Consider the following 25,513-nt stretch of genomic DNA (forward strand, 5'->3'; position numbering starts at 1 on the left):
TTGAGATTTGAAATCGATAGAAGTAGTTATGAGTTTTTCTAGTATCGATCATTTTGGTCATTCTGTGAAAAATCTTCGTTAAATAAGAACATAAATGACAAAAATACTCTCAATTTAATAAATAATGGGTCTAAATGATATGACAAAAATTGAGGGTATTTTTGTTATTTTGATCTTTATTTAACGAACATTTGTTACTAAATGACCAAAATGATTGATGTGACGAGTTCTATTGATTTTAAATCTCATGGACTCAATGGAGGTTTATACCAATCTCAAAATTTTTTTGACTAAAAATCCTCTTTTCGTCGAATTTTAGCTATAACTAGTAATAAGCCCGCGCGATGCCGCGGGACTTGAATGCACCAGCCTTAACTACATGAATAAGACACATTTAACCTGAAAAACATTCAACATAATCATGAATGAACAAAAATGATAGATCTAGGAAATTATAAAAAGCATTGTAACTCCAAGAAATTATAAAAATCTATCCAGTCAAGAGACAATATAGTAGCTGTGGGAAGGTGAGTAAGCAACCAAGAATCTAAGATATACTTGACTTGCAATTCCATTATACTTTTACACACAAAAAAAGACCAAATTTTGATTGAAACATCAAACAAAACAATCTCATAGATTGGACCAACTAAATAAAGAGTACATCTATATGATTTTCAACCTAACTATAAAAAAAAGCTTTATAACAGTGCAATCAACATTATTTGAACTAAACTTTAAAAAAAAACTGACTGCATGAATTCCATAAATAATTTGGTTTTGCAGTCTCAGACACCCAACACCTCTCTCCCTCAGATAGCACTAAACAAAGTGCCTCGTAGCATCGAATCAGCCTGCAACACCCCCAGGCGAGATTGAGACTACTTTTCATATTTTCATTTTAATGTACCAGCAAGGAAACAATAGTATATTCCAAAATTAGCAGTCTACAGAGAAATATAAATAGAGTATGAGCCACAATCAACAACCAGTAAGACTGAACCATGGGAAATGAACAAACGAAAACCATAAATGACGACCAAAAGAGCCATCGTTTCAAACACAAAAATGATAAACAGAAAATACTGAAACAGCATAAGCTGATGCATACCAAAAGCTTGTCTCTTGTGGTATGAAGCCATATGTGAAACCAGCTGGGAATTTGTAGGCACATGAACATAATCCGTTGACTCCAAATCACTCTGAGAGTAACTTATATGCAGTGAGCTCAATCTGTTGGCAGCCTCAAAGTTCACCAAACTGTCTGAACTTCTGGTATGCAGTGAATCATTAGAACTGCATGTCATTAACGTATGCCATCTACTGGCAATTGTTGCTATACCTTGGGCTCTACTGGAAATTTTAGTAGCTGTGTGCAAGGAAAGAATAATGCCGACAACCTGAACAATTGTGGAGACCTGAAAATTTGGAGAAGAAAGAGGGAAGGAAATTTAATGCATTAAATTTTAGTCTGCAATCAATGATGATTAGAAAGTTTTCAGAGAGAACCAATGTTAAAGGGGATTCCATTATGATTTTGAATCTAAGCCTGTAAGAGAGAAGTTAATCAACAGAGAAGTAGATACACAAAAGCATTGAACTTACTGCAAAATCGCCAATATACATTATCCAATTAACCTAATTGTAGTAAAAACCTAGCAAATCTGCATTAAATTAAGCATATTTTTTAGTATATCCATCTTTTCACAGTAAAGCAATAAAAAGATCATGAGCAAGTAAATCTGGACCACTACGATCAAAACTCGCAACCAATAACCATAATTATAAATTTTGACAAACTTATAGTTGCTACAGCGTTTGACAATGGTCATGTAAATGCAGAGGCTTGGCTGAAGGAAAGGCATTGAAGAAATCCAGAAATCCTTCCATGGCAAACTTAGTTGTACAACCATGGCATGCGTGTTGTATGCTAGATGCCCCCTCTCTTTTAACAACACACAATAGCTTACGCAAATGCAAAGAGACTTCAACATGTTTCTTTTAAATAAGTTTACATTTTGTAGCAAATGCATATGGCGAAATAGTCTATAAGTAATCATACTGGCAACCAAACAAAACAGTTCAAAAACTTCAATGGAAATATAAATTGCAGAAAGAAAAAAAAACTTTAATTTCCAAACCCACAAAATAAAAAATTCAACCAGATTAAATGTAAGAAGAAATACCAAAAACTGAGAGCTGCAGACAATCAAAATGCTCATGACCTTGGTCGTGCTGATGAAATCCAAATCTGTACTTTCATGTCCTCCTCCTCGGTCAATTCCTTGAGGAGCTTCGATATCGCCAACAATGTCTCCTCTTCGTGGTCGTGGCCATGGTCGTGCCAACTGCAATCCATGAACCATCCATTTCTGCAGTAAAATGTCCTCAACTTAAAACCAGTATAATTTAGCCAACCATATTCAAGTACCACAAAATATAATTTTATAGTAGTAAGCTTTTCGATTCACTCCAAATGAAGATATTATATGTTCACATATATATATTCACAACCATAAGAAAGAAGAAAACAACTCTTGGTACAGAGCAAAAATGAAGCACTAACAGATTCCCACACACCAAACTCTGAGAACAAACAAAAACAAAACCAAATTATATAGCAGCATGCAAGTCACGAAGGAACAAAGAAAAAAGAATACTCATATGCAAATCCAAAATTAGAAAAAAGCGCATGGACAAAACTGGGAAAATCACCACAAAAAACTGGTCGCCAGAGAGCTTTTTCCTTTTTTTTTAGGTCTTTTTGCAACAAAGTTGGAAATTCAGAAAAAGCTATGTAACATACAAATACAAAATCTATCTTGAAAATTCAACAAAGAAAAGAGAATCCTAAAACCAAACCCATCCATTAGGAAGGGACAGCTAGCCTCGGCTAATTAAAAGTTCAACAAAAACAGAACCAAAGACTTACCCATCAATGCATAAGTAAAGGATTAACATCAAAACAGAAACGGTGAATCATAAATAGCAAGACCGCAAGTCACAATTCTAGAAGAGGAAAATTTACTAATAAAATGAACCAAAGACCAATTTTGAATAATCAGGAATATTAACATTTTAACATTGACATAGTGTGTTTGTGTGTGAGAGAGAAGGAAATAGAGTTAGACAAATGCAGAAATCAACCTTAAGATTCCCTTTGGTTCAAATGGTGCACTTTCGGCTAATAGTACAAAGAAAAAAAGGAGGACAACATCATTGTGTTTGTTCCTTGTTTTGGGGAAGAAAATAAGGCTGGCCAACAGCTTTTGACATTTTTAATTGGCAGCAATAGCTGCTTTTCTGATTGAAGCAGCAGACTGGAAGAAAAACAGAAGCTGGCCAACAGCTTCATTTGAGAGCTGCTGCTTTTATGGCTTTCGGACATCGCCCATCATTGGAGCTACTTTTGTAGCTTTTGGGAGAATAAAATTGAATGTGAAAGCTGCTTTTGATGTGGCCATTAAGGTGGTGCTTCAGCCACCGAAGGAAAAGAAGAAGAGAAAGGGACAAAAGGAACAAACACACAAAAAACACATACACTAAATCATTTTTTGTATCTATACACTGATAATTTGATATTCAATACGGAAAACAAATCTATAATCCAGGCTTTAAAATACATTGTAAACTCAATTAATACAAACAAAGAAAAAGCATCACACTAAACAATTTCATCAACCCCAGACATGAACAGAGTCACACCCTAAAATGAACCAATGCAGATAAACACATTTCACCAAACTAAATCCAACAAAATCACAAATCAAAACAGGCGTCTCTAGAGAATTCAAATAACCAACAGATAGGTGAGATGATAAGATAAGAGTTTGGATTTCATTTACATTCAATTAAGCTGACATCAAGAGCTAGTGTACAATCAAAAGGATGAACTCCAAGCAACAGATTGTTAGCTGGGTAGAAAAAAAACGAAACATGCAAAAATTAAATTTAAATTTTCCATCACCTAAATTGTAATTAAAACAAATACACATCTTAAACACAGAAGGATTTTCAAATGCCACAATGTTTAACAACTATTGTTCTATCAATTCCTAATCTTATAAATCATTTTGTGACGGTTGGGAAAGTTTACTAAATAACAGAGAAAAAAGAGTAAAAATAATCAATCTTTGGGTTTGAAATAGAATCAGAGTTAAGCTTATGTACCAATATGAAAGTTTTGAGGAACAACGGAAAGATAGCTGAGGTCCTGGTGGTAGCGGTGGCTGAAACTTGGAAGGGATTTGGTTTAATCTTATTTGCAGTGATGCGGTGAGCGACATAAAAGGTGGAGGAAACTGGCAGTCCCACTCGTCAAAATGAGCAATTTCATAAATGCATTGTGCTGCAGAGAAAATAAAGAAGAGATTGCACAATAAATAAGTGGAAATCAGTAAAATCGGAAATTAAAAAAACCAAATGATCAACGATAAAATTTAGAAACCCTACCACACAAATCGCAAGAACATAAAAATTACCAATAAAAGTTAGCAAAAACACACACACGGTGTGACAATAAACGCCTTAACGCCAATGATGGCCTCAAACCCAAACAAAATCCCAAATCAGTTAAAAAAATAGTAAAAATGAACTGAACCCATTCCTCTATCATATTCTTTTCCTCTGTTTCCCTATCCCTAATCCCAAATCTCTTTTCCATGCTTTCTCCGCCGTTTTTCCCTCACCCTCAATCCCATTTCTTCCAAGTCTATAATCAAAACCACATGCATAAACACGCTAGAAATTTGCCAAAACCCACAACCCTAACTAAAAATCTCACAAATTAAAACTTTCACCAAAAAAAACACACCATCTCTCTGATCAAACGAAAACTCGAAAACCAATTCAATGGTTGATTAACAACCCATAACAGAATCTTATTTAAAATTGAATCCAGAAAGATTAAAAGTTTCTTACATTTAAAAGGTTTGTGAAGAAAACGCCATACCAAATCAAGCATTAATGTATCGTTTCATACTGACAATCTTGGAAATTCATATATCATGTTCACTTTGCTTGATTTGTTTGATCAGAGAAATTACTTTCTAAAAACAATCTTGACAAATGATAATCTTGATTTGCTTGATTGTCCAACAACAATCTTGGAATATGTATCGTTCAATGTATGTCTTTAGAATCGAATGACAATCTTGGAAATTTATACTGACAAAGTGAACATGGAAATTCATATACCATTTGACAATACCAAATCAAGCAATATCTAAAGACCAAAAACAGATCCTACAAAGCAGAAACCCTATCTCATATGCATTAAAATGATTGACAAATTCTTGGTGAATCATCATAAAATTAACCCAATTTTTCAATTCCAAAAACAGGAAAGTTTAAGAAAGGGTTCTAAGTTCTCACCATAACGAAAATAATCATATCGTTTCAGTTTGAACTCGGGTCAATTTCCATCATCTGCATTAACAGAAACAATAACTTATGTCAGTGCATTCAAACCAAACCCATAAATCAATTCCTAAAATCAACTGCAAATCACAAAGTTACCCAAAAAAAATCCAGCAAAGAACCAAAATACCTGAAAATTACTATATTAACATTCCCTCCACCCCAAAATCAGAAAATTTGAAATTAGTTTGATAACATTGTACATAGAAAGCAAGGAATCGATAATTTTGGTGGTTTCCCAGGAAAATAATGAGATTGCAGAGATCATATTCATACATGGATGCGCAAATACACAGAAACTATAGAGCCCATTTGATGAAAAAAAAATAGAGATGCTCAGAGATTCAACACACACTATACATAGATCCATGGCTTAGAATTTCTCAGATCCGGTTAAATTAATAAAATAAAAAAAATTAAGGATGTGAATTTATACCTCTGACAGTCTGAGCTCCGTTCCCCCGATTCCTTCGCTGGCTTGGTGCAAACCTGAGGAGATAGGCAATTAGGGATAAGAAAACTGGCGGCCGTGGTTTAGTTATTTGAGAGAATTCGAGAGAAAAGAAAAAGGAGAAGAAGAAGGGGATGCCCCTTCCCTTCTGAGATTGTCAATAACATCTAAAGTACTTAACACCCATACACTATATTTACACACATAAACTAATCAGCACTCATAACATGTCAATGGTCCAATGATTATGGAGTTCAAAATTTATATAAGAAAGGGCCAATCAAATCATAAATTAGAATGACAACATGTAAGTAATTAAGAATTATTACTTGCTTAGTTAGTTCCTTCTTGCCACTTCAAGGATTATTCAATTCAACCCGATTTGATCAAACTGCATCATCCAACAAAACAAAAAATAAATGAATTAAAAAGAAAATTAGGGGAACTAAATTAAATATACACTGACTGACTTTTCGGCTAGAAAACCCAAAAAGAGCAATTACATAGCAGTGCATAATGACGGAATTTCTATGAAAAAATATGAATGAGTTTTCAATTAATAATTGAGGCCGAAATAAAGAATGCCTTTCTCACCTTTGATGCAAGGCAGACAACAAATTCATTATGGATTAATGTATAATATCTAAGATCCTTTTTTTTTTTATTGACTGATGCTTTCAACATCATCCACCTAATTCATATCACACATCCATACATAGCTGAGAATGCTTATTCCCACCACCATTGCATTGTTACTTTAGTATGTTTTTTCACTAAGAAGAAAAGGAAAGAGCATCATGAAAAATTTAGTTCCAATATAGCTGAGAACAATTATAATAGCACAGATAAAAAAGGCACTATCAAAGAAATCAAAGGTTGTTTTAATAGAAAGGAAAAAAGCAGCAATGAGAAAAATTCACATGTTATTACCTTAAACTGGAGTTAAAATTACTCACCCTTTTTTTTTTCATTGCACCAAGACAAAAATAAAGAAAGACTTCTAATCCCATAAATAGCAAATACTCTACTATCCTAAATTCCTAATTCCACTTGACTTCGCTACCTCACACCTCTGTCCCGTCTCCCATCAACTAAAAACACTCCCAAATCACACCAGCCAGCCATACAAAGCCACTGGCCACATCAAATATTAGGCACGATTCAGGTAACCAAATTCAAAGAATACAGTTCAGATAACAAAATGCAAAGAACAAAATACATATGGTAAAATTCAAGAACATGATTCAAAGGATTTGAACTATATCGTGTTGAAAACTTACCGAAGAGCGACAATTCTAGGGCGGTAGCGGTCAGGCTTCTTGACTTCTCCAGCTGTGGGTGCTGATTTTATTGAAGCCTCAAAATTAAAACAATTAGCAACTTAGATCCAATAATCTGATTGTTTCTCGGAAAAAATAGCTTGCAATACAGATTTTGCAGCACTACTTAAGAGAGAATTAAATCCAAGTATGAAAAATTGAATGAATCAATTACATTAGATATCATATATTGTCAGCAACAATAATTAACCGATTCAAATGTATCTAGCTAGTATGGATTGAACAGCCACTTCAATTGGGAAAAAGAAGATGCAAAATCGAGCAGCCACTTGGATGATCAATGGATTATTCCATCTAGAAAATGATAAATATATACATATAGAGAGGCAGAGAGAAGAGAGGGAAGCATTATTACCATTTGGCGGCATTGATAGGTGCAGAGCAATTGATTCTTGTTTGATCCTCCATGTCTTCTCTATGCCTTCAGTCTCCAAATAGCCTCCCTCAATTGGTAGAAGCCAATGATAATTCTGATAAAAAACAAAACAAACATTCAAATCAATTGTTATCAGTATTACATGGACTAAAAGAACAGAAGAAGCAAGATTTCATGTAGAAGATCGCTTGTATAAACTAAATCCAGTAAATCAGAAAAAAAATGTAATACAACAGTACACGACTGGAAAAGAGAGAGTACAAAATCCAGTCTACTGCTTAAGCATGACTCTACGTAAGATTCTTTTTCCTTCCATTAAAGTTTGAACAGACCAACATATCACATTAAGGAAAACAAATCACCTTCTCAGCCTTGGCAGCAGCTTGTGCAGATTTTCCATACAATTCTTCTCTAACAGCAAGTTGACCCTTCAATTTCTTATCTTTCAAGCCCTGAAAACACAAAATCCAAGATGCAGTGACAAATAAACATGTATACGTTTCATGAAAACTCAAAGTTTCTAGGCCATACCTCCAAATTTGCTTCTGCTCCTCTAAGAAACTTCTTCGCTCTCTTATCTAACTCATCAGAAATCTTCTTCTGCAAATTAAGGTACTGCCCATTTTATTTTCTCATTCCCTTTTTAAGAAAATTATGTGCACGTAAGAGCCTAAAGTTCGGCTCTCACGTTGGTGAGTTAAATAGTGCAATGTACAAAAGGTGAGAGCTTAATCCAAAGCTATCATAACTAAAATACCAAAATATCATGCAATCCGACTAAACATGTAACAGCAACCATCAAAGAATTGAAAATTTACTAATAACATGAACCAAAGACCAATTTTGAATAATCAGGAATGATGACGTTTTAACATTGACATAGTGTGTTTGTGTGTGAGAGAGATGGAAATAGAGTTAGAGTTCGACAAATGCAGATATCAACCTTAAGATTCCCTCTGGTTCAAATGGTGCAAGCACCATTGAGGAGAATCAGACGGCAGAGGTCGATAGTCCGAAGAATTCCTGAAACACAAAGGATTAAAAAATTTGGATTATCATCAATGAAATGCACTAATACAGAACTTAAATTCTGATATTCAATAAACAGGATGTTGATAAAGGTTATGCTTGCCTGGAATAACCGGATTGATAAGGTGAAAATTTTGAGGCTTTAAGGTCTGAGCTAAAAGTTGAAGCTTCTACTTTCCAACTCGGGAAGAAATAACTGTGAAAATGCACAAAATAAAAGGCTTGATTTCCAAACCATTAAAAGGAAATTAAGAAATTAATTTATATATTTAATTTGGGTGAGGGATTTGAACAGAAAACCCATTTGTTCAATCCTCCAGATTCATGTTTTTTTTCCAAACCATTAACGAACAAAAAGAAAAGGTGCGCAATTTACTCAAACCCACAAAATTAAAATTAATTACACCATAATCAGGCAAAAGATTCAAAATTCACAATGTAAAAACCCAAATTAAACATAAAATTCAAAATTAACGACGCAACAACCAGAACCTAGATATGAACATTTCATCAAAACCTAAACCCTAGACAGGCACAAATGTTCATTTCTTCATAGAAAATTTACAAAAATTTAAAGAATGACAACACAAAATCCAAACATATCCAAAATTAGCAAGATAGACACAAACCCAAAAGCAAATCAGCCTCTCACACTAAGCAAACACGGTAGCAGCCATACACGCCCGTGGCCCTTTCATCTCAGGAGGTCATGACCGACGACGGAATAACCAAAAATACCAAAGAAAGCGCAGATTCCAAACAAACCCAAATCGAAATGAACCCTAGAAATTGAAATTCTGAATTGAAAATTCAAATTGGGGGAGCTCTGAAATTTTACCTAAATAGCTACTTAGGAGTTGCCGCAGCACCATTAATTCACAACTAAGCTGTAGCCATATACATTCCTCAACAATCTTTGAATTTTAATTAAAACAAAAAAAATATTAGAAAATGGTTAAAGATAAGTAATATAACCGCAGGCATATCTGACACACCCCGTCCCGAAGGAGGGCATGCTGGTTACGTCACGCCAGCACGCCTTGATTCTAGGATCGGGGTGTGTCAGTATCCATTCCTCAGCAATCTTTCAATTTTAATTAAAACGCAAAAAATAAAAATAAAAAAGGGTAAATGATAAGTTACACACCTGATCCAGAAAGCATTTGCAAACTCCCACAACAAAACCCTAAAATTGGAAGATAAACGTTTCCTGCAACCAAAAATGAAATCAAACAAAAGATCCACACGCAAATCAGCAAAAAATGAAGAAAGCATTTAGCAAGAATCAAATTTTACAACAATCAATTAAAAAAATTTCTCAAGATGAAATGTTCCATTTGTCCTAATAATATTAGGTTATATATATGTAGCAATAAGATTACACAATACAGCAGTTTTGTGTAGATCCAAATACATGTAGGTGTTTCTTTCAGTCATCTTTTCAGACTTTTCGTTAATGGTAATTTTCATTAATTGTTTGAGCTCTACTGTACCGTTCTTTGATCGTTTTCATTATATCAGTTGCTTTCTGGTGTTCATGTAACTAAACTCGTATGATATCCGATGCCAAAAATCAAAATTGTAATGTTATTGCTTCGGAAGGATGAAAAGCAAACAAATCACCAGCATATCATATAAATTGCAAATCTAGAATACAAACTATAGAAACAAAGCCAAATTGTTCAGTATCTCCACCAAAATATTGATAGACTATACATAAATTACACCAAGACACAAACAGAGATGCATAGAATTCTACAATTTTGCCCCAAATTAGACCAAAAGGAAGACAAACAGGGGAAAACCCACATACCTCCCACTACGAATGAGCCGTATGATTCCAGACCGAAATCCTGATCCCATCAGGGCTCAAAACCCGAAACTTTGGAGAGAGAATCAAGCAGCTGAAGAGCACTGCCGCAGTTCCATCAAGTAACACGACCAGTACAGCAAAGCAAGAGGGAAATATGGAGGTCCTCGCCTCAGGCTCGTATGAGAGCTGGTTGGGTTCAACTCCTCAGACTCTCGTGTCCCGTTAACTACAGGCCCCCATACTTTTCTCTTTACCCTTGTGCAAGCGAAAACCAAAAATCCTAGGAAAATGAGCAAGAAGCTTAAGCAGAAAAAAGAACATATTTTCAACCACCAAAACCCAATACCCATTTAAGCATTCACGAACGAAAAATCTAAATACAGAGTGAAAGATCAACAAACTGAAAACCCCCAAAAAAAAGCCACAAAAAAGAAGAAGAAAACTGACCTTAAAACAGAAGACAATACACAGAACAGAGAGTGCATCCCCAAAATGAGAGAAAATGAAACAAAGGAACCCCAAAACCTAACCCAACAGTTCACATCTATGGTAACAGCAAAGAATGGAATAAAAAATGGAACTTAGCTTTCGAAATCCAGCCATTGATCCGACATGCAAACGGGAACGGACGATCCAGAGTGATTCATGAACTGAGGGGACCTTACTCGGCTCTGTTCATCATCCGACCCCTCCCTCTCTCTTTCTCTCACTGTCTCCCTTCCACTCACCCATGCCAGGATCCCTCTCCCTCTCTCTCTCGCTCTGTCTCTCCCTCTTTCTCTATCGGAGGCATGGCCTCCCATCCCCGAAACCCTCACTGAATGACAGCATACCCAAACCCACCCCAATCCGTCTCAAGCGTACAGGACAAAATTACCCTCCTAACTTTTAATAACTACGTTCCAACCCAGCCCCAAATCCCATGGTTTTTTTGTAAATAAAGCAAAATCGAGGGGGGACGAATTGACCTCAAAGGACAAAATTACCCTCTGAAATTTTGAGAATTACCCTCCCAACCCACACCCATTCGGCTGGTATTGTTGTAAATAAAGCAAAATCAAAACCAACGTGAACAGTGCCTGCCCTCCCCCCTACTTTAGAATAAGTAATTGTTATTAGAATCCGAGTCATCCGATGCGTAAACTAATTGCTCATCACTTACAACTTTCATATGCTATGACAAAATCTTACAAAACATCTGGGAGGTTTTGATTAAGACGTTGTTAACATTGAAAATCTTCATATTAACAACAAAAACCCAATTTTATTATTGAAATTTACCACTTTATTTGGCTCAAGCAGTTTGACCCCTTCATTGCTGACTGTGTCCAGCATTCTAATTATCCTTATCCATCTGGTTTCTTACACGTTTACCAAAATAAAAAAAATCTGGTTTCTTACACGTTTCTACTCAAAATTTCAAGGACCAGGTTTGGGTCCGAGGAGCAAAGACGCAATACAAGGAATAAAGTATCTGATCGACGGCCGAAAAATAAAAAAAGAGTAAACTGCCGATTTATTACTTGAACTATCACCCAACTTTCGATTTGCCCCCTGAACTTTTTGATTGGAAAATTAAGGACTTAAACTAATTTTTTTGGCCGATTTCCCCCCTACCATTAGTTTTTCATAGATTTCATCCAAATTAACGTTAACTCTTATCATGTGCAAACCACGTAACTCTCATTTGTGGACAAAAGCGTTATTTCACTAGACATTCAGACAGAAAAGCTATAGAATCACACATATTTGCATAGGTTTATATTTTAGAAATCTAATGTTTTCAATTATTTTAAAGAATGAAGCGACCGAACTACCTACACATGTTGTGCATATACTTCCATTTAACAGAAATTTGGATGGAATGAATGAAAAATTAACAGCAGGGGGCAAATCGGCCAAAAAAATTAGTTTAAGTCCTTAATTTTCCAATTAAAAAGTTCAGGGGGCAAATCGAAAGTTGGGTGATAGTTCAGGGGGCAAATCGGCAGTTTACTCAATAAAAAAAATGTGTAAATATCATATTTTATAAATAATTTCCCACTTGATTTGCCCTAATAGGTTATAGGCACCTCTTATGAGAGTGGGATCCAGTGAGATTTAAGTATTTATGTTTTTGTAAAAGAAGTTTTATGAAAGTTGGACGTGGTTAGACATTTTTATCTAAGTTTTTTTAGAGAAGCGCCCTAAATACATAAGCACAATATTGTTAGATAATGTTTTCGTCTCTATTATTCCCCTTTTTTTTTTTTGGGTCCATGTGTTTCAAATTTGATCGGTTTGGTCTTTGTATATGGCCAAATTAATGTACTCAATGTTTCAAAGAGCTACGTGTACACATTAAAGTTTATATTAAACATGGATTCCAAATGATTAAAAGGTGAAAACACATGAATAAGACAAATCAACTTGCAGGGTCGAGTCAGTTGGTACCACACCTCTTCTCTATTGCACTCAAGTTTAAATTCTATTGTCATGTAAATTACAATGAATTAAAATTACCTTATCAAATCAACCAGATAGAAGATAAAAAATAAAAAAAATACATGAATGTATTGTAGCTAAATTTGAAAATTTGAGCAAAACACATGGATCAAAAAACTATATAAAACATAAAAGAGGTAGAAAAGGTGAAGGCATAGGAAACGGATCATTTTCCTAGGATTCCGTAATCGTGTTCGTTTATTGTATTCATGCCATCAGTTTTCATAATATTTATATTTGAATTTTAAATTTTAAATAATTTATAACTGCATGATATACGATGAACATAATTGAAAAATTCATAGAATTCCTAAAAAAAAGAATCCAACAAGAAACCTTTTCCGAAGTTAATTAGTTAAATGTCTTGTCTCTTGGCCATATTTGGCCTTTGGGCTACTCCGAAGAACATTTTTAGTATTTCAACCCTAAAACAATCATAATCATCATAACGCTGAAACACATGCCCCACGTGCACCTCGCCCAGATATTTTCACCGCTCGCCTTTCGCAGTCCTCCCTCACGTGGGCTCACACATATGCCCGTGGAGACGTGTATAAACGCACCACTAAGGCGCGTGGAACAATCCCACTGTTCCTTAAAACGCAGAGAGCCCCCAAAACACCAATGGAAAAAAGAAGGCACCAAAACCAGCGCACTCGCTTGACTCGTCACCGTTCACTTCCCTTCCCTTCCCATCTCGTTCTTTCGCTCGCACCGCCAGTGACGGAATTTCTGCGTGAACCGGGGCTCGCTATCTAGATATAGGTCCGTATGCGGTATACCCTTTTGATAATTTTGGGGTTTTTGGGTGGAATTCGGGGGTTTTTTGCTCTTTGTGGATGCCTATTTGGCGTTCTGATTCAATTTTTTCCATATATTTTTTAATTGGTATTGTTTGGTGGAAATTAATTTGGTTTTCGATGGATATTTTGTGGTTTGTTGTTGATCAATTTTGGTGCATGTGTTGGTTTGGATGTGTAGCAATTGTATTCCATGGTGGGGGTGTAGTGTTGTAGCTGTTTTGTGACTGTAATGAATTGCATGCTTTGATGAAATTTGATTGCTCGAGCTTGTAATCAATTGCTTTGTGTTATAGTTGAAGAATGCTTCTAAAATGTGAAACATTAAATGTGAAGTTTCTATTCGGTAATTGGTAACTTAAGGTTCTTCGTAGACTTTTGTTTGATTGACATAAGTTGGATTATTTTCCGGGGCGTTTCGGAGTCGGACAAATAAGTGCTTTAGTGCTGTCCAAATGTGGACTTTTGATTGTTTTATGTAGCATTACAACCACCTAATCAACTGCCTCATTGAAAATGGCTATTAGGAAAGCTTTTTGGATAAGTTCGTTCGGATAGTAGGGTTGTCCCACTCATAGTTTTAAGGGGCTCATTTAGTCAGGGCTTGGAGTGGTATCCATTCAGGGCACTGCGATGTAATTGTACACTCATTCCTGTGGGTTCTTTTTGTGAAATCATTTTCGTGTTTCGGGGAAAGATTTTATCATCTTCATCCTAACAGATGCTTTCATTTCATGATGGTTGGTTTTGATCGTATCTTGCATTTAATCTTATGTTTACAGGCAAAAATTGATGACCCCTTTCAGTGGTTTTGCTGTCAATAACAAGCAAAAGGTGCGCAGTCAGTAAGGTTGAAGTTGGTAGGTATCATCACTATCACAAGCTAAGCTAATAGCTCATGACTGGATTACTGATGCTCCCATTTTTCTGATTTTAGGACTATAGATGGAGGCACGCCCTGCTATGTCCATCCGGAGATCAGCTGCAAATCAGCTTACTCATATGGGGGTCCCTGCAGCAATGTCTTCATCCTTACCAGTCCTTCCAACTTCTTTGGAAGAGACACATCCCAAGTTACCAGACTCCCAACAAGTTTCCATGGAAAGAGAACTTATGACAAGGCCTGTTGTGCATGCTGGTCACTTAACCTCCAACAGTGGAGTAGTTGGTCACATATTTTCATCATCGTCGGGATTTTCAACAGATCTTCACTACTCAACTCATTCACCTCATGAAAAACAGCAAAAAAACTCTCCTTTCATTTCTCAGTCTCCTCATTCGGGATTTCTTCAGTCAACAGAATCTTGTCCTTATCCCAAAGAAAACAGTGGTTCCTGGTGTACAGATCCACTGCCAGGTTTCCTTGATTTTCCTGTAAATAACCATATCGAGAATAGTCAAATAGAGAGCAGTAGTTGTAGCGGCATAATGGCTGCTGATGAATTTGCTAAGCGACATGATTGGCAGGAATGGGCAGATCAGCTAATTACTGATGACGATGCTTTAACTTCTAACTGGAATGAGCTTCTTGTTGACAACGTTACAGATCTGGAACAAAAGGTTGAGATATTCTCATAGGGTTGGTCCATGATATGCATTTACAAGTTTGATGAAATTTATCCGTCATTATTATCAAAATAGAAAAGCCAATTCGGTTCTTACTATGTTGTTTCAGATGAAATACCAGGCTCCCAAACCGTCTCCAAATTTTTCGGTCCAGCAGTCCCAAGTTCATCAGCAACAACCTGCTTCATCTGGGGAAATCATTCCTGCTCCATCTAGGGAAATCATTTCTGTTACTGCTCCTTCTTCAGCTAATAGTGCCACTGCCAAGGCACGCATGCGTTGGACGCCTGAACTTCATGAGTCCTTTGTGGAGGCTGTTAACCAACTTGGCGGTAGTGAAAGTGTGTAACTCGGAATTCCTCTGGCGTTACTGAATTCTTAGCCTAAGATACAAACTTCTAACTCAATTAAACTTTTACTTCTCACAGGAGCAACTCCTAAGGGTGTGCTAAAGCTCATGAAAGTTGAACACTTGACTATCTATCATGTGAAAAGTCACTTGCAGGTACACAAGCTCCTTTTGCTGATAAATAGTTTCCAATAGAAACTCTGTGAGAGAGAGAACATTTTTTTGATTGGAGATCATTTTGAATTGCAGAAATATAGGACTGCTAGATACAGACCAGAGTCATCCGAAGGTATATAGCTAATGCTTCCATGTATATACATGCGTACCTGTATATGTATAGTATGTAGATATGTGTATGCAACTATGCATGCTTTTCTTATAATTGCATAAATATGTAGAGAACATGTTGATTGTATTTTGCTCTATTTACGCTCTTATTATTATTATTGACACAGAACCGAGCGCAATGGCGTTCTAGGATTCATATATTTCCCCACTTAGTGGGAAAAGGCTTTGTTGTTGTTGTACGCTCTTATTATTATATAATGCATCAGCCTCTTTGGTATGATATTTTTGTGCGGGACTGGTGGATAAAACAAGACTTATACAAGCACCAAACTTTTTTATAAATAGACAGTCTGATGCGAAAATTTTGTTGGAAAATTATATTTCTTGTCAACAAAATAATTTTCTGTTCTTTGGTTCTGGAGATAGTGTGGTTGAGAAAATAATTGTGATCTTTACCAGTGTTACTCTTTTTCTTTTTATACTGTGTTTCTTGTTTTTGATGCTGTCAAATGAGAAATTATTTGGACTTCTTTTCATACCCAGCTGCCCAGAATTTGACTTCCACTCTTTCAAAATTTCCATTATATATAAGTTGATTTTCCAAGTCTCAGAACCTTTCCCCTAGCATCTCTAGAAGGCTATGCTTAGGTGAATATTTGAATTCTCATTATTCTTTTACGTTTTCATGCTAGTGATCTCAGTATTTTTCTTAGTCTATTCACTGGTACCATACAGGTTCCTCAACATACCATCCTATGAGGTATTTTTGTGCTGAAATGCTTGTTTTAATCTCCTTGAGTTTCATGCTCTATCCTTGAAACTTTGAAGTTGGCATGGATGTGCTTACCTTATTTTTTTTTATACCTTATGTAGTTAGTTAATGTGATGTGTTAATGAATGTCCTTTTGTAGGCGCCTCAGAGAAGAAATTGACTCCAATTGAAGAAATGACGTCTCTTGACTTGAAAACGTAAGCCAATCACTGATTAATTCTTTAGACCTATTGGTTTGATGCTCGTGAAGTAGCATTTATCGTGTGGTACTTGTTTTACATAATCATTGCAAGGTTGCAACATCTGATGATACACCTTGTGGTTATCTAGTTACTGCTAATAACATATGTTATTCCCATAGATAGGGTCTTTAGACTCTATACTTTGTGGATTTTGAATGAAAAGAATAGGAACTCTTTCTTGAAAAAGAATAAAAAGATAGGAAGCTAATAACAGTATGAGACTTTACTGGAATTTGGTTGACCCCAAAGTTTCAAGATGATCTGCATAGGTTTATAATTAGCTTCTTTTATTTATTTTGGGTGAGATGAATGATTTGGATTCACCAATTATTAGATATGGTTTCATGCACCCAGCTGCTCTGATGGGCAGTTGGAACTCAAATGTGCTGCTGCAGCATCAATAGATTTGGCACGGATACTTCACTGTATATTTGCCAGCCATTGCTGTTAAGAGATCTTAGGTTTGCGTAAACAGAACGTCTCCTTGTATTCTACTGCAACTTTTAGTGTTTTATAGCTGGAGTTAACTTGAGAGTTCCGAGCTGAAGGTTATTGCCGTTTAAGTGCCTTCTTGTCCGCTTTTTAACAAGATTCATAGGGTTAACTTTAGTGCTTATCTTCACTGTTTAACCTCATGGTGGTGGGATAATTAATAAAATAAAGGATGTTAATTGCTAACTTTAGCATTTGGAAGATGTTGACTATTGTTTTTTTCCCAATTTTTTTATAGGACCTAGATACTGTTAACTCCTCAACTATTTGAATGCAATAAGCCCAGAGTGGGTCTAACAGATTGCCCAAGGGTCACAAATGATTACCTTCTACCTATCGACTTGTTTTCTATCTTCTCATTCTGTGTTGTGTTACCATGTTATATTTTTCTGAAACTTTCTACTCATTTGATTTGGGTAACAGTGGTATCGAGATCACTGAAGCTCTGCGACTGCAGATGGAAGTTCAGAAGCGACTGCATGAACAGCTTGAGGTATGAATTTGTTCATTGGAAAAGGATTTTTCTTTCTAATTGGTCAACTGGTTAAGTTGTCCTCATAAAATATATTCTGAAGGTTTTGTTTAACTTTACCTGTTACTGCTGTGCAAGTTGGCGATGTAAACATTTTATAGCCCTGTTGCACTTTTTTGGCATTGGTCAAATCTCGAGCCTCGAATTTGTGTGTTCTTAAATTGTTGTGTACATTTCCCGGTTCTATTCATCTGTTTTTACTTTTGTTGGTTTAATCCTCCGTGGTTTCTGTTTTGCCAATTTTATGTGGTACCACCCATAACTTTCCTCTTTGTGCAGATTCAAAGAAATCTGCAGTTACGAATAGAAGAACAAGGGAAGTATCTTCAAATGATGTTTGAGAAGCAATGCAAGTCAGGCATCGACACGCTGAACCCATCATCATCCAATTTGGACGACCCCTCCGCTCAGCCTTCAGATGCAACGCAAGTTTGTCTCGACAAAAGTGAACCGGAGTCTTCCAAGTTGGGCCAAGGCGAGACTCAAACTGATCCAGTTAAAGCCAACTCCACATCATCAGGTGGTTCACAGGAACCGGAAGGGAAGCAGAAGGCACCTGAAACGGAAACTGTTCCCCAGAATCCCGAGCCAGATGTTGGTGAGGCCAGTTCCCAACCTCCAAAGCGTGCCAAAATCAAAGAATAGGTCATAAATCATCTGTTAAATCAGTATTAGACTGACTAATCTTTCCGGATTTATAGGTGGTCTAAAATTTTAAGATAGGCTTGTTTGCCTTTTGAAAGATCTTCTGTGATTTTAAGGTGAGCAGTGAATAAATATTGCTAATGCAGTTTTTTTTCCGTGCAATTGTAATTTATAGCTAATTATTAGCCAAGTTTGATCCAAAAGCAACTTTAAAATTTTCTGTTAAAAAATTTCTTATTCGGACGCAAGTGGCTCTTTACTGTGCAAAGGGGTTGAGCTAAAAAAATTCGGATTTAAACCCTTGTGTTGAAGTCTGTTAGGATTTAAGTCTAAAATTAAGATTTCCGTTAGTTTCTCCGTTAAGATTATTATTATTATTTTTTATTTTTCAGAAGAGAAATATTCACAGATATGCAGCAAGCTCTTTTTGCCAAGGGATCCCACTTTAAATGTTCTTTGCTTCATTACTTTTACAAGCTTGATTACTATTGTAATAAATTCAAGGGTAAAAGACTGTTTACTACCCTCATGTTTCGTGGTTTTCAACATTTAGTACAAGTTTTTTTCGTCCCAGAGTCATACCTAAAGTGTAAATTATGGGACAGTCTTATACATTCGTTAGTCAAACTGTTAAATCTCCCGTTAATTGTGACGTAGCGCTCATGTGGACAATGACTGAGCGCCACGTGTCACCCACGTGGAAATTAAAAATAAATTATTTATAAAATAAATAAATAAATAAAATAAAAAATTATATATATATATATATATATATTTAAAAAAATAAAAAAAAACCTTCATCTTCCCCAGATTTGGAAGAAGAAGAAGAAGGAGGAAGAAGGAGAAGGAGGAAGAAGGAAAAAAAAAAACTGAATCTGCAACCCAAATTCGGAGGAATAAGAAGAAGGAAGGAGGAAGAAGGAGGAAGAAAAAAAAAAACCGAATCTGCAACCCAAATTCGGAGGAAGAAGAAGAAGGAAGGAAGAAGGAGGAAGAAAAAAAAAAAAAAAACCGAATCTGCAACCCATATTCAGAGGAAGAAGAAGAAGAAAAAAAAACTGAATTTGCAACCTAGATTCGGAAGAAGAAGAAGAAGAAGAAGAAGGAAGAAGGAAGAAGGAGGAGGAAGAAAAAAAAACGGAATATGCAACCCAGATTCGGAAGAAGAAGAAGAAGAAGAAGGGAAAAAAAAAAAAAAAACCGAATCTGCAACCTAGATTCGGAGGAAGAAGAAGAAGAAGAAAAAAAAAAAAAGGGAACCCAGTTAGTCCCCCCCTTCTCCCCCAAAACCAAACCCCCTGCAGCCCAGAAGAAGAAGAATGAGAAGGAAGAAGAAGAAGAAAAAAAAAAAAAAAACCGAACCCCAGAAGAAGAAGAAGGGAAAAAAAACAAAAGAACAAAACGTGGATGACACGTGGCACCCAGTCATTGTCCACATGGGCGCCACATCACAATTAACGGCATATTTAACAGTTTGACTAACGGATGTATGAGACTGTTCCAAAATTTACACTTTAGGTATGACTTTGGGACGAAAAAAACTTGATGTACTAAATGTTGAAAACCATGAAACATGAGGGTAGTAAACAATTTTTTACCCTAAATTCAATGAGAATCAGAAACTTCACATCCTTCAAGCAGTCAATCTTTTGTGAGAAGTACAACTCAGGTGCACGGGGTTCAAATCAAACATTTAATTGTAGCAATGGTCCCTCAACTAAAAATTCATAACCATTGGTCCCTTAACTCATCAAAACGTGCAGCTATGGTCATTTTCGTCAAATTCGTTAAAAAATCTATCAAATGAGTCATGTGTGCAATGCACGTGAAGCTGAATCAAGGGGTAAATATGAGAAACTAAATGAGAAAATTGTAGAAAATAGTCCCCTAACTTTAACTTGATTGTAGCAATGATTCTTTTAAAATTACTCGTTTTGATGAAAATTCTGACAAGTTGACAAAAAAGACCATAACTGCACGTTTTGTGGAGTTAAGAGACCAATGGTCATAAATTTTTAATTGAGAGATCATTACTCTAATATGGTTAAAATTGATGGACTATTGCTACAATTTCATCATAATAATTATTGTAGGTGCTCATTTTTGAAGAAGAAAACCCCGTGACTCAACTGCTTTTGTACTCGACTGTTATTTCACTACAAGGAGGTTTTCTTTGATATTTTAAGTGTTTTTCACTAACAAGGTTAAAAGTGCCACCATAGTTTGCACAAACATAAAAACCTAGAGTAATATGATTGAGAAAAGGCTAACTATACATCTCACTCTTCTGGTTTGAGGTGATTTTTAAAATAAGTGATCGAGTTTCATTCTTTTTCATTTTGCGCCTTATGGTATTGAAATTGTATCAATTTATGGTTAAATTAATTATTTAATCTTCCATTAAATTGATGATATGATGAGCGTGAAATCCTTATATGAGATAGCATGTAAGCCAACAATTTAAAGAAGGATTAGACGTTCAAAGAACCTCATGACCCATTTTGAAAATCACCTCAAATTTGGAGTGTAAATTGTAGTTAGTCCCATTCTAAACTATTCTAATCTATGAGAATAAAGATTCAGACTTGGTGATGTGAAGATTCTGACACACTGCCCTAACTCATGTCCATACACTTAAATTTAGTTAGAACTTAGATAGCTTGATGAGTTTTAAGGGGTGGGGTGGGTGCATGTGTAATTTGTTGTTTATATTTCAATTTTTTTTTAGTTGAAGCATTTTCCAAACGAAGAAAAAAGCAAAAACCAAACACTTTCTCCTAAAAAACACACTAGACTTAAACGTACGACTTCATAACTCACAGTAGGTACTAGGTACACAACTCTCTCATACTATCTGTTTACACCCCAACATTTCATTATAATACCGCCTCCTTCCCTCCTCTCCCTCTCACCATCTCTGGCACCCCAAACACCTCCACTGTCATGGCCTCGAACACCATGGCCACCTGCTTGTTCACCAGTTCTCACACCCGAGTTGTGCATGGCACTCAAGAGGTATGCATAATGTATAGTTTTTTATATCCTTTTTCTTATACCACAACTTTCGTCCATGAAATTTGAACTCACTCTCGAGACTGCCACTAAGATGATATGGTCGGTCATTATCAATGTATATAGCTTAATTAAAATGTTGATGACTTGGTACAATTAGTATTAAGCAGTTAAGAAATCAATGTGGAAACTGGTATGCAGTACCCGCCTCGAGAAGGCAGTCAGTGTCATCAACAGAAATGTCTAGTGTAAGAGAATAGATAGAGTTTCATATTTCAAAAAGGTAACAAAATAATATACGGTTTATATAATATCACCGAGACCTTTTGTGATACAACTCCAAATCTAGTAAGAGGCGGTTAATTTGGGAATAATATTGATAATATGAGGCCATGGAGATCCTAAACGGCAATGGAGATATTGGTCAGTTTGTTTTTGTAGGAAAATATAGACAATAAATGGCAATGGCATCACAACGATCAAACTTTCTGTGTTGGAGGAAGTGGTAAGGATCTCTAATTCAGTTCATTTTATATTATTACAGGGAAAGGAACTCCTTTTATTTATTTTTATTTTTCGGATTTACATGTACTAATTTATTTCTCCTTGTTTCTATAGTTGGAGGTAAGGATTTCTAAGGCGATAAAGAAGTTTTGAGTAATGCAGGATGGAAAGACAAGCAAGAAAAGAAGGGTTTGGTGAGCAAAGGTGGAGGAAATGATGATCAAGGCTTGAAAGATGATTTGTTGTAAGTTGGTTTTGTGCTTGATCTGTTTTCTTTTTTCCTTCTCAACTGATGTAGCAGTGGCAATTTTATTCGAATCTGGACTTTTTGCAGTTTGGTCGAATCCCAGGAACCACTGTGGCGAAATGTACCTATCTCATCAAGCAAACTCATCCCTTACCGCTTAGTCATTGTCCTCCGGCTTGTATTTCTAGCCTTCTTCTTTCGATTTGGAATCCTAACTCCGGCGTATAATGCTTATCCCTTGTGGCTCACATCTGTAATTTGTGAGATATGGTTTGCGTTTTCCTGGTTGCTTGAACAGTTTGCCAAATGGAACCCGATCAACCGCGAAACCTACTTAGACCGCCTGTCCATAAGGTTCGAGTGCGAGGGTGAGCCTAACACACCGCCCCCGGTTGATGTCTATGTGACTACAGTGGACCCTGTCAAGGAGCCTCCAATCATTACAGCAAACACAGTTCTCTCTATCTTAGCTGTTGACTACCCTGTTGACAAGATCTGCTGTTATGTCTCAGATGATGGTGCAATGCTCCTTTTCGATGCGCTGTCGGAGACTGCTGAGTTCGCAAGAAGATGGGTGCCATTTTGCAAAAAGCATAACATTGAGCCTAGGGCCCCGGAGTTCTATTTCTCTCAGAAGATTGATTACTTGAAGGACAAGGTACATCCGAACTTCGTAAAGGAGCGAAGAGCCATGAAGGTAAGCTAAAAGATAATAGGATAAATTTGACATTAATTTATGTCTTCTTTAAATTCTGATGCAAACACTTGGAAACAATGAAATGAGGTCTTAAGAATATTCTTTTTTATTTTGTGTGCGAAACTGCAGAGAGAGTATGAAGAATTCCAAGTGAGGATTGATGCATTGATCTCGAAGGCTCAGAAGAAACCGGAAAAAGGTTGGGTGATGCAGGAGGGAACTCCATGGCCTGGGAACAACAGTCGTGATCATCCGGTAATGATCCAGGTTTAGCGTTAATATTATCCTCCCCCCAATCGCCTTTTAACTGAATTTTAGGGTTTATTAGTTTCTGAAGATAAAGAGGGTAAGTCACTGTTTTCATGGTCTGCTGTGAACATTTTGCTTGATTTGCAGGTTTATTTAGGAAGTGGTACTGGTGCACGAGATGTAGACAGTGAGGAATTGCCTCGTCTTGTGTATGTCTCGTGTGAGAGACGTCCTGGCTATCAACATCAAAAGAAAGCTGGTGCCAAGAATGCGTTGGTGAGCTAATATTGATTTAATTTGTGTACTTAAGTCGAAGATAAATTCTCTCATTCAGCAATGTTTATATCTTAAAAATGTTCCCTGACTAAAATGTTGTATGGATCAATAGGTTCGAATGTCTGCGGTGCTTACTAATGCACCTTCCATGTTGAATCTGGACTGTGACCACTACATCAATAACAGCAAGGCTGTAAGAGAAGTTATGTGCTTCCTAATGGTTCCACAGCTTGGAAAAGAGCTCTGCTATGTCCAATTTCCTCAAAGGTTCGATGGCATTGATCATCATGATAGATATGCTAATCGAAATTTAGAGTTCTTTCATGTAAGTTCCGCTATATCTTTAACTTTGTATGCTCTTAAAAAGCCACTGGGGTTAGCCTAGTGGAGAGGGTGGGTAGGGTGATGGGTAGGAGTAGGTTAGGTCCAGGTTCAAAGCACTCCAATGTGACAAAAAAAAGATAACATGCTCTCGAAAATACAGAATTCGATGCCTTCAAAAGTTTAGCTCAATATCTTGAAAATGGGGATGCTGAGTTTCGGGAACTCTACCTCTTCGAATGGACTTCTCTTCTCGTACCACCACCTACTCTCCCTATCTTGAACATGGTGGGAGTTTTTGCTGGAGTTTCTGGTGCCATTAAAAATGGCTACCACTCCTGGGGTCCTTTGTGTGGCAAGCTGTTTTTCTCCTTCTGGGTCATTGTTTATCTTCATCCTTTCCTCAAGGGTTTGATGGGAAAATGCTGCAAAGATTAGATTAACCGAAATTATGGAAATGAAATCTCAAATTTTAATGCTCGCTGGTGTACGAACCAAAAAGTAGTATAGGAAGCGAGCACACTCTATAAACCTTATGATATGTTGGGCTAATTAATACAAGTCCATAAGTATTAATTTTTTGTTTGGATTAATGTGTTTGCTTGATACTTGAATCTTATAACAAGGCTTGTAATCCTTTTGTTTGAGATATGAATTATATAAAATATCCATTAAGGTTATGAATTCTTTTGGGTTTGTGTGATGTAATCTTAACCGTAGATGCGATGTCTGGATTACTATATAAACACACTTACATGTACTAACCATCTATGTTTAGGCTTAGTTAAACATATAAAAACTCATTAAGTTTAAGGGAAATCAATAAGCACATCACACAAATCCTAATTGTATGCATAACATCTACACTCATGAGTTTATGATTATAACACGAAGGAAAGGTCTTAATTAAGTATTCATGACTACGTTACTTTGTAGCCCTAAAAAGATACAACTTATAATGGAAAGTTATAACTGTAAGATATACATTTTTACACAGTTTTCACACGACTTTCAACAATAAAATTCACGTCTTCTACACATATTTTAGCATACTATTTGAAATTTTTAATAAATATTAAAAATTTAATAATGGTCAAATATTTCAAAATACTTTTAAAAGCAAGTTGTGGAACAATAGACGTAAGTGTACGTATTTTTTCACACATTATTTTACTACTAGCTTCTTGCCACACGCGTACGCTTGTGGCAATTGACACTTTTGATTTGTTATTTGAAAAAACAAAAAATAGAAAATAATAATAATATATTTATAAAAAAAAAAGTTAGTTAGGGGAGTGGTTTTTTTTTTTTTTTTTTTTGAATTTCTTATTTTATTTGAAATTTAATGGGAGAGGGCAATTTTGAAATTATGAATGTTTCACCATTTTTGCCTTCTCCCTTCTATATTTTATTTTACTATAACCAGTTCCAGAGGTGGGTACGTGACACCTGGAAACACTGTGCAGTTTTGTTGCTTATTAATAAAAAAACTTGGCGTGAGCCACGTAGACTGCCTTAGAGTTGAAGCGAGCCATGGAAACATTTGCCAGACCATGCAAAAACCACTCTTTCTCCTACCCATCGCTCGGTAGTAAGTAACGTCTCTTCGA

At 36.1% G+C, this 25,513-nt stretch overlaps 3 protein-coding genes and 1 long non-coding RNA gene across 13 annotated transcripts; 2 read left to right on the top strand and 2 right to left on the bottom strand.

The window, feature by feature from the left end:
- Window positions 1-313: 313 nt before the first annotated feature.
- Window positions 314-8,614, bottom strand: LOC126620900 (uncharacterized). 7 transcript variants are annotated; one of them, XM_050289216.1, is made up of 12 exons: window positions 8,529-8,608; window positions 8,117-8,185; window positions 7,948-8,037; window positions 7,565-7,679; window positions 7,150-7,226; window positions 6,199-6,260; window positions 5,855-5,907; window positions 5,374-5,427; window positions 4,171-4,348; window positions 2,187-2,372; window positions 1,112-1,418; window positions 314-399 (listed from the first exon to the last, which is right to left on the bottom strand). In XM_050289216.1, exons 10-12 carry the CDS (start codon window positions 2,364-2,366, stop codon window positions 395-397), a joined length of 492 nt encoding a protein of 163 aa, XP_050145173.1. In that variant the 5' UTR covers window positions 2,367-2,372; window positions 4,171-4,348; window positions 5,374-5,427; window positions 5,855-5,907; window positions 6,199-6,260; window positions 7,150-7,226; window positions 7,565-7,679; window positions 7,948-8,037; window positions 8,117-8,185; window positions 8,529-8,608; the 3' UTR covers window positions 314-394. The 7 variants fall into 7 exon arrangements, with proteins under 7 accessions (XP_050145173.1, XP_050145171.1, XP_050145172.1 ...); XM_050289214.1 differs by having other exon boundaries at window positions 320-375; XM_050289215.1 differs by lacking the exon at window positions 314-399 and adding an exon at window positions 529-854.
- Window positions 8,615-8,716: 102 nt separating this feature from the next.
- Window positions 8,717-11,383, bottom strand: LOC126620901 (uncharacterized). Its single transcript, XR_007622725.1, has 4 exons — window positions 10,428-11,383; window positions 9,762-9,824; window positions 9,453-9,528; window positions 8,717-8,810 (listed from the first exon to the last, which is right to left on the bottom strand). It is a non-coding gene; the product is annotated as an uncharacterized LOC126620901 (long non-coding RNA).
- A 2,119-nt stretch (window positions 11,384-13,502) lies between these two features.
- LOC126623600 (protein PHOSPHATE STARVATION RESPONSE 1-like) lies at window positions 13,503-18,800 on the top strand. 4 transcript variants are annotated; one of them, XM_050292541.1, is made up of 10 exons: window positions 13,503-13,676; window positions 14,494-14,571; window positions 14,649-15,085; window positions 15,179-15,271; window positions 15,387-15,618; window positions 15,706-15,782; window positions 15,876-15,915; window positions 16,826-16,883; window positions 17,844-17,913; window positions 18,232-18,800. In XM_050292541.1, exons 3-10 carry the CDS (start codon window positions 14,657-14,659, stop codon window positions 18,595-18,597), a joined length of 1,365 nt encoding a protein of 454 aa, XP_050148498.1. In that variant the 5' UTR covers window positions 13,503-13,676; window positions 14,494-14,571; window positions 14,649-14,656; the 3' UTR covers window positions 18,598-18,800. The 4 variants fall into 4 exon arrangements, with proteins under 4 accessions (XP_050148498.1, XP_050148497.1, XP_050148495.1 ...); XM_050292538.1 differs by having other exon boundaries at window positions 13,504-13,676; window positions 14,649-15,271; window positions 18,232-18,612; window positions 18,648-18,800; XM_050292540.1 differs by having other exon boundaries at window positions 14,494-14,575; window positions 14,649-15,271.
- Window positions 18,801-22,001: 3,201 nt separating this feature from the next.
- Window positions 22,002-24,341, top strand: LOC126622780 (cellulose synthase A catalytic subunit 4 [UDP-forming]-like). The gene is made up of 8 exons (XM_050291500.1): window positions 22,002-22,032; window positions 22,276-22,357; window positions 22,448-22,538; window positions 22,659-23,057; window positions 23,187-23,312; window positions 23,454-23,582; window positions 23,695-23,957; window positions 24,086-24,341. Exons 1-8 carry the CDS (start codon window positions 22,002-22,004, stop codon window positions 24,339-24,341), a joined length of 1,377 nt encoding a protein of 458 aa, XP_050147457.1.
- Window positions 24,342-25,513: the final 1,172 nt, after the last annotated feature.

The sequence above is a fragment of the Malus sylvestris genome, chromosome 5 (assembly GCF_916048215.2).
Source record: "Malus sylvestris chromosome 5, drMalSylv7.2, whole genome shotgun sequence".
Lineage (NCBI taxonomy): Eukaryota > Viridiplantae > Streptophyta > Magnoliopsida > Rosales > Rosaceae > Malus > Malus sylvestris.

Coding starts and splice junctions, on each gene's coding strand:
- LOC126623600 (XM_050292540.1), top strand. CDS start 14,657: ATGGAGGCACGCCCTGCTATGTCCATCCGGAGATCAGCTGCAAATCAG. Junction 15,272..15,386: donor TTACAGATCTGGAACAAAAG/GTTGAGATATTC, acceptor ATGTTGTTTCAG/ATGAAATACCAGGCTCCCAA. Junction 15,783..15,875: donor ATGTGAAAAGTCACTTGCAG/GTACACAAGCTC, acceptor TTTGAATTGCAG/AAATATAGGACTGCTAGATA.
- LOC126622780 (XM_050291500.1), top strand. CDS start 22,002: ATGGAGATCCTAAACGGCAATGGAGATATTG. Junction 22,539..22,658: donor TAGTCATTGTCCTCCGGCTT/GTATTTCTAGCC, acceptor TTGCTTGAACAG/TTTGCCAAATGGAACCCGAT. Junction 23,583..23,694: donor CTGGTGCCAAGAATGCGTTG/GTGAGCTAATAT, acceptor ATGGATCAATAG/GTTCGAATGTCTGCGGTGCT.
- LOC126620900 (XM_050289209.1), bottom strand. CDS start 2,366: ATGGTTCATGGATTGCAGTTGGCACGACCATGGCCACGACCACGAAGA. Junction 1,419..2,186: donor TCTGCAGCTCTCAGTTTTTG/GTATTTCTTCTT, acceptor CCAAATTTTCAG/GTCTCCACAATTGTTCAGGT.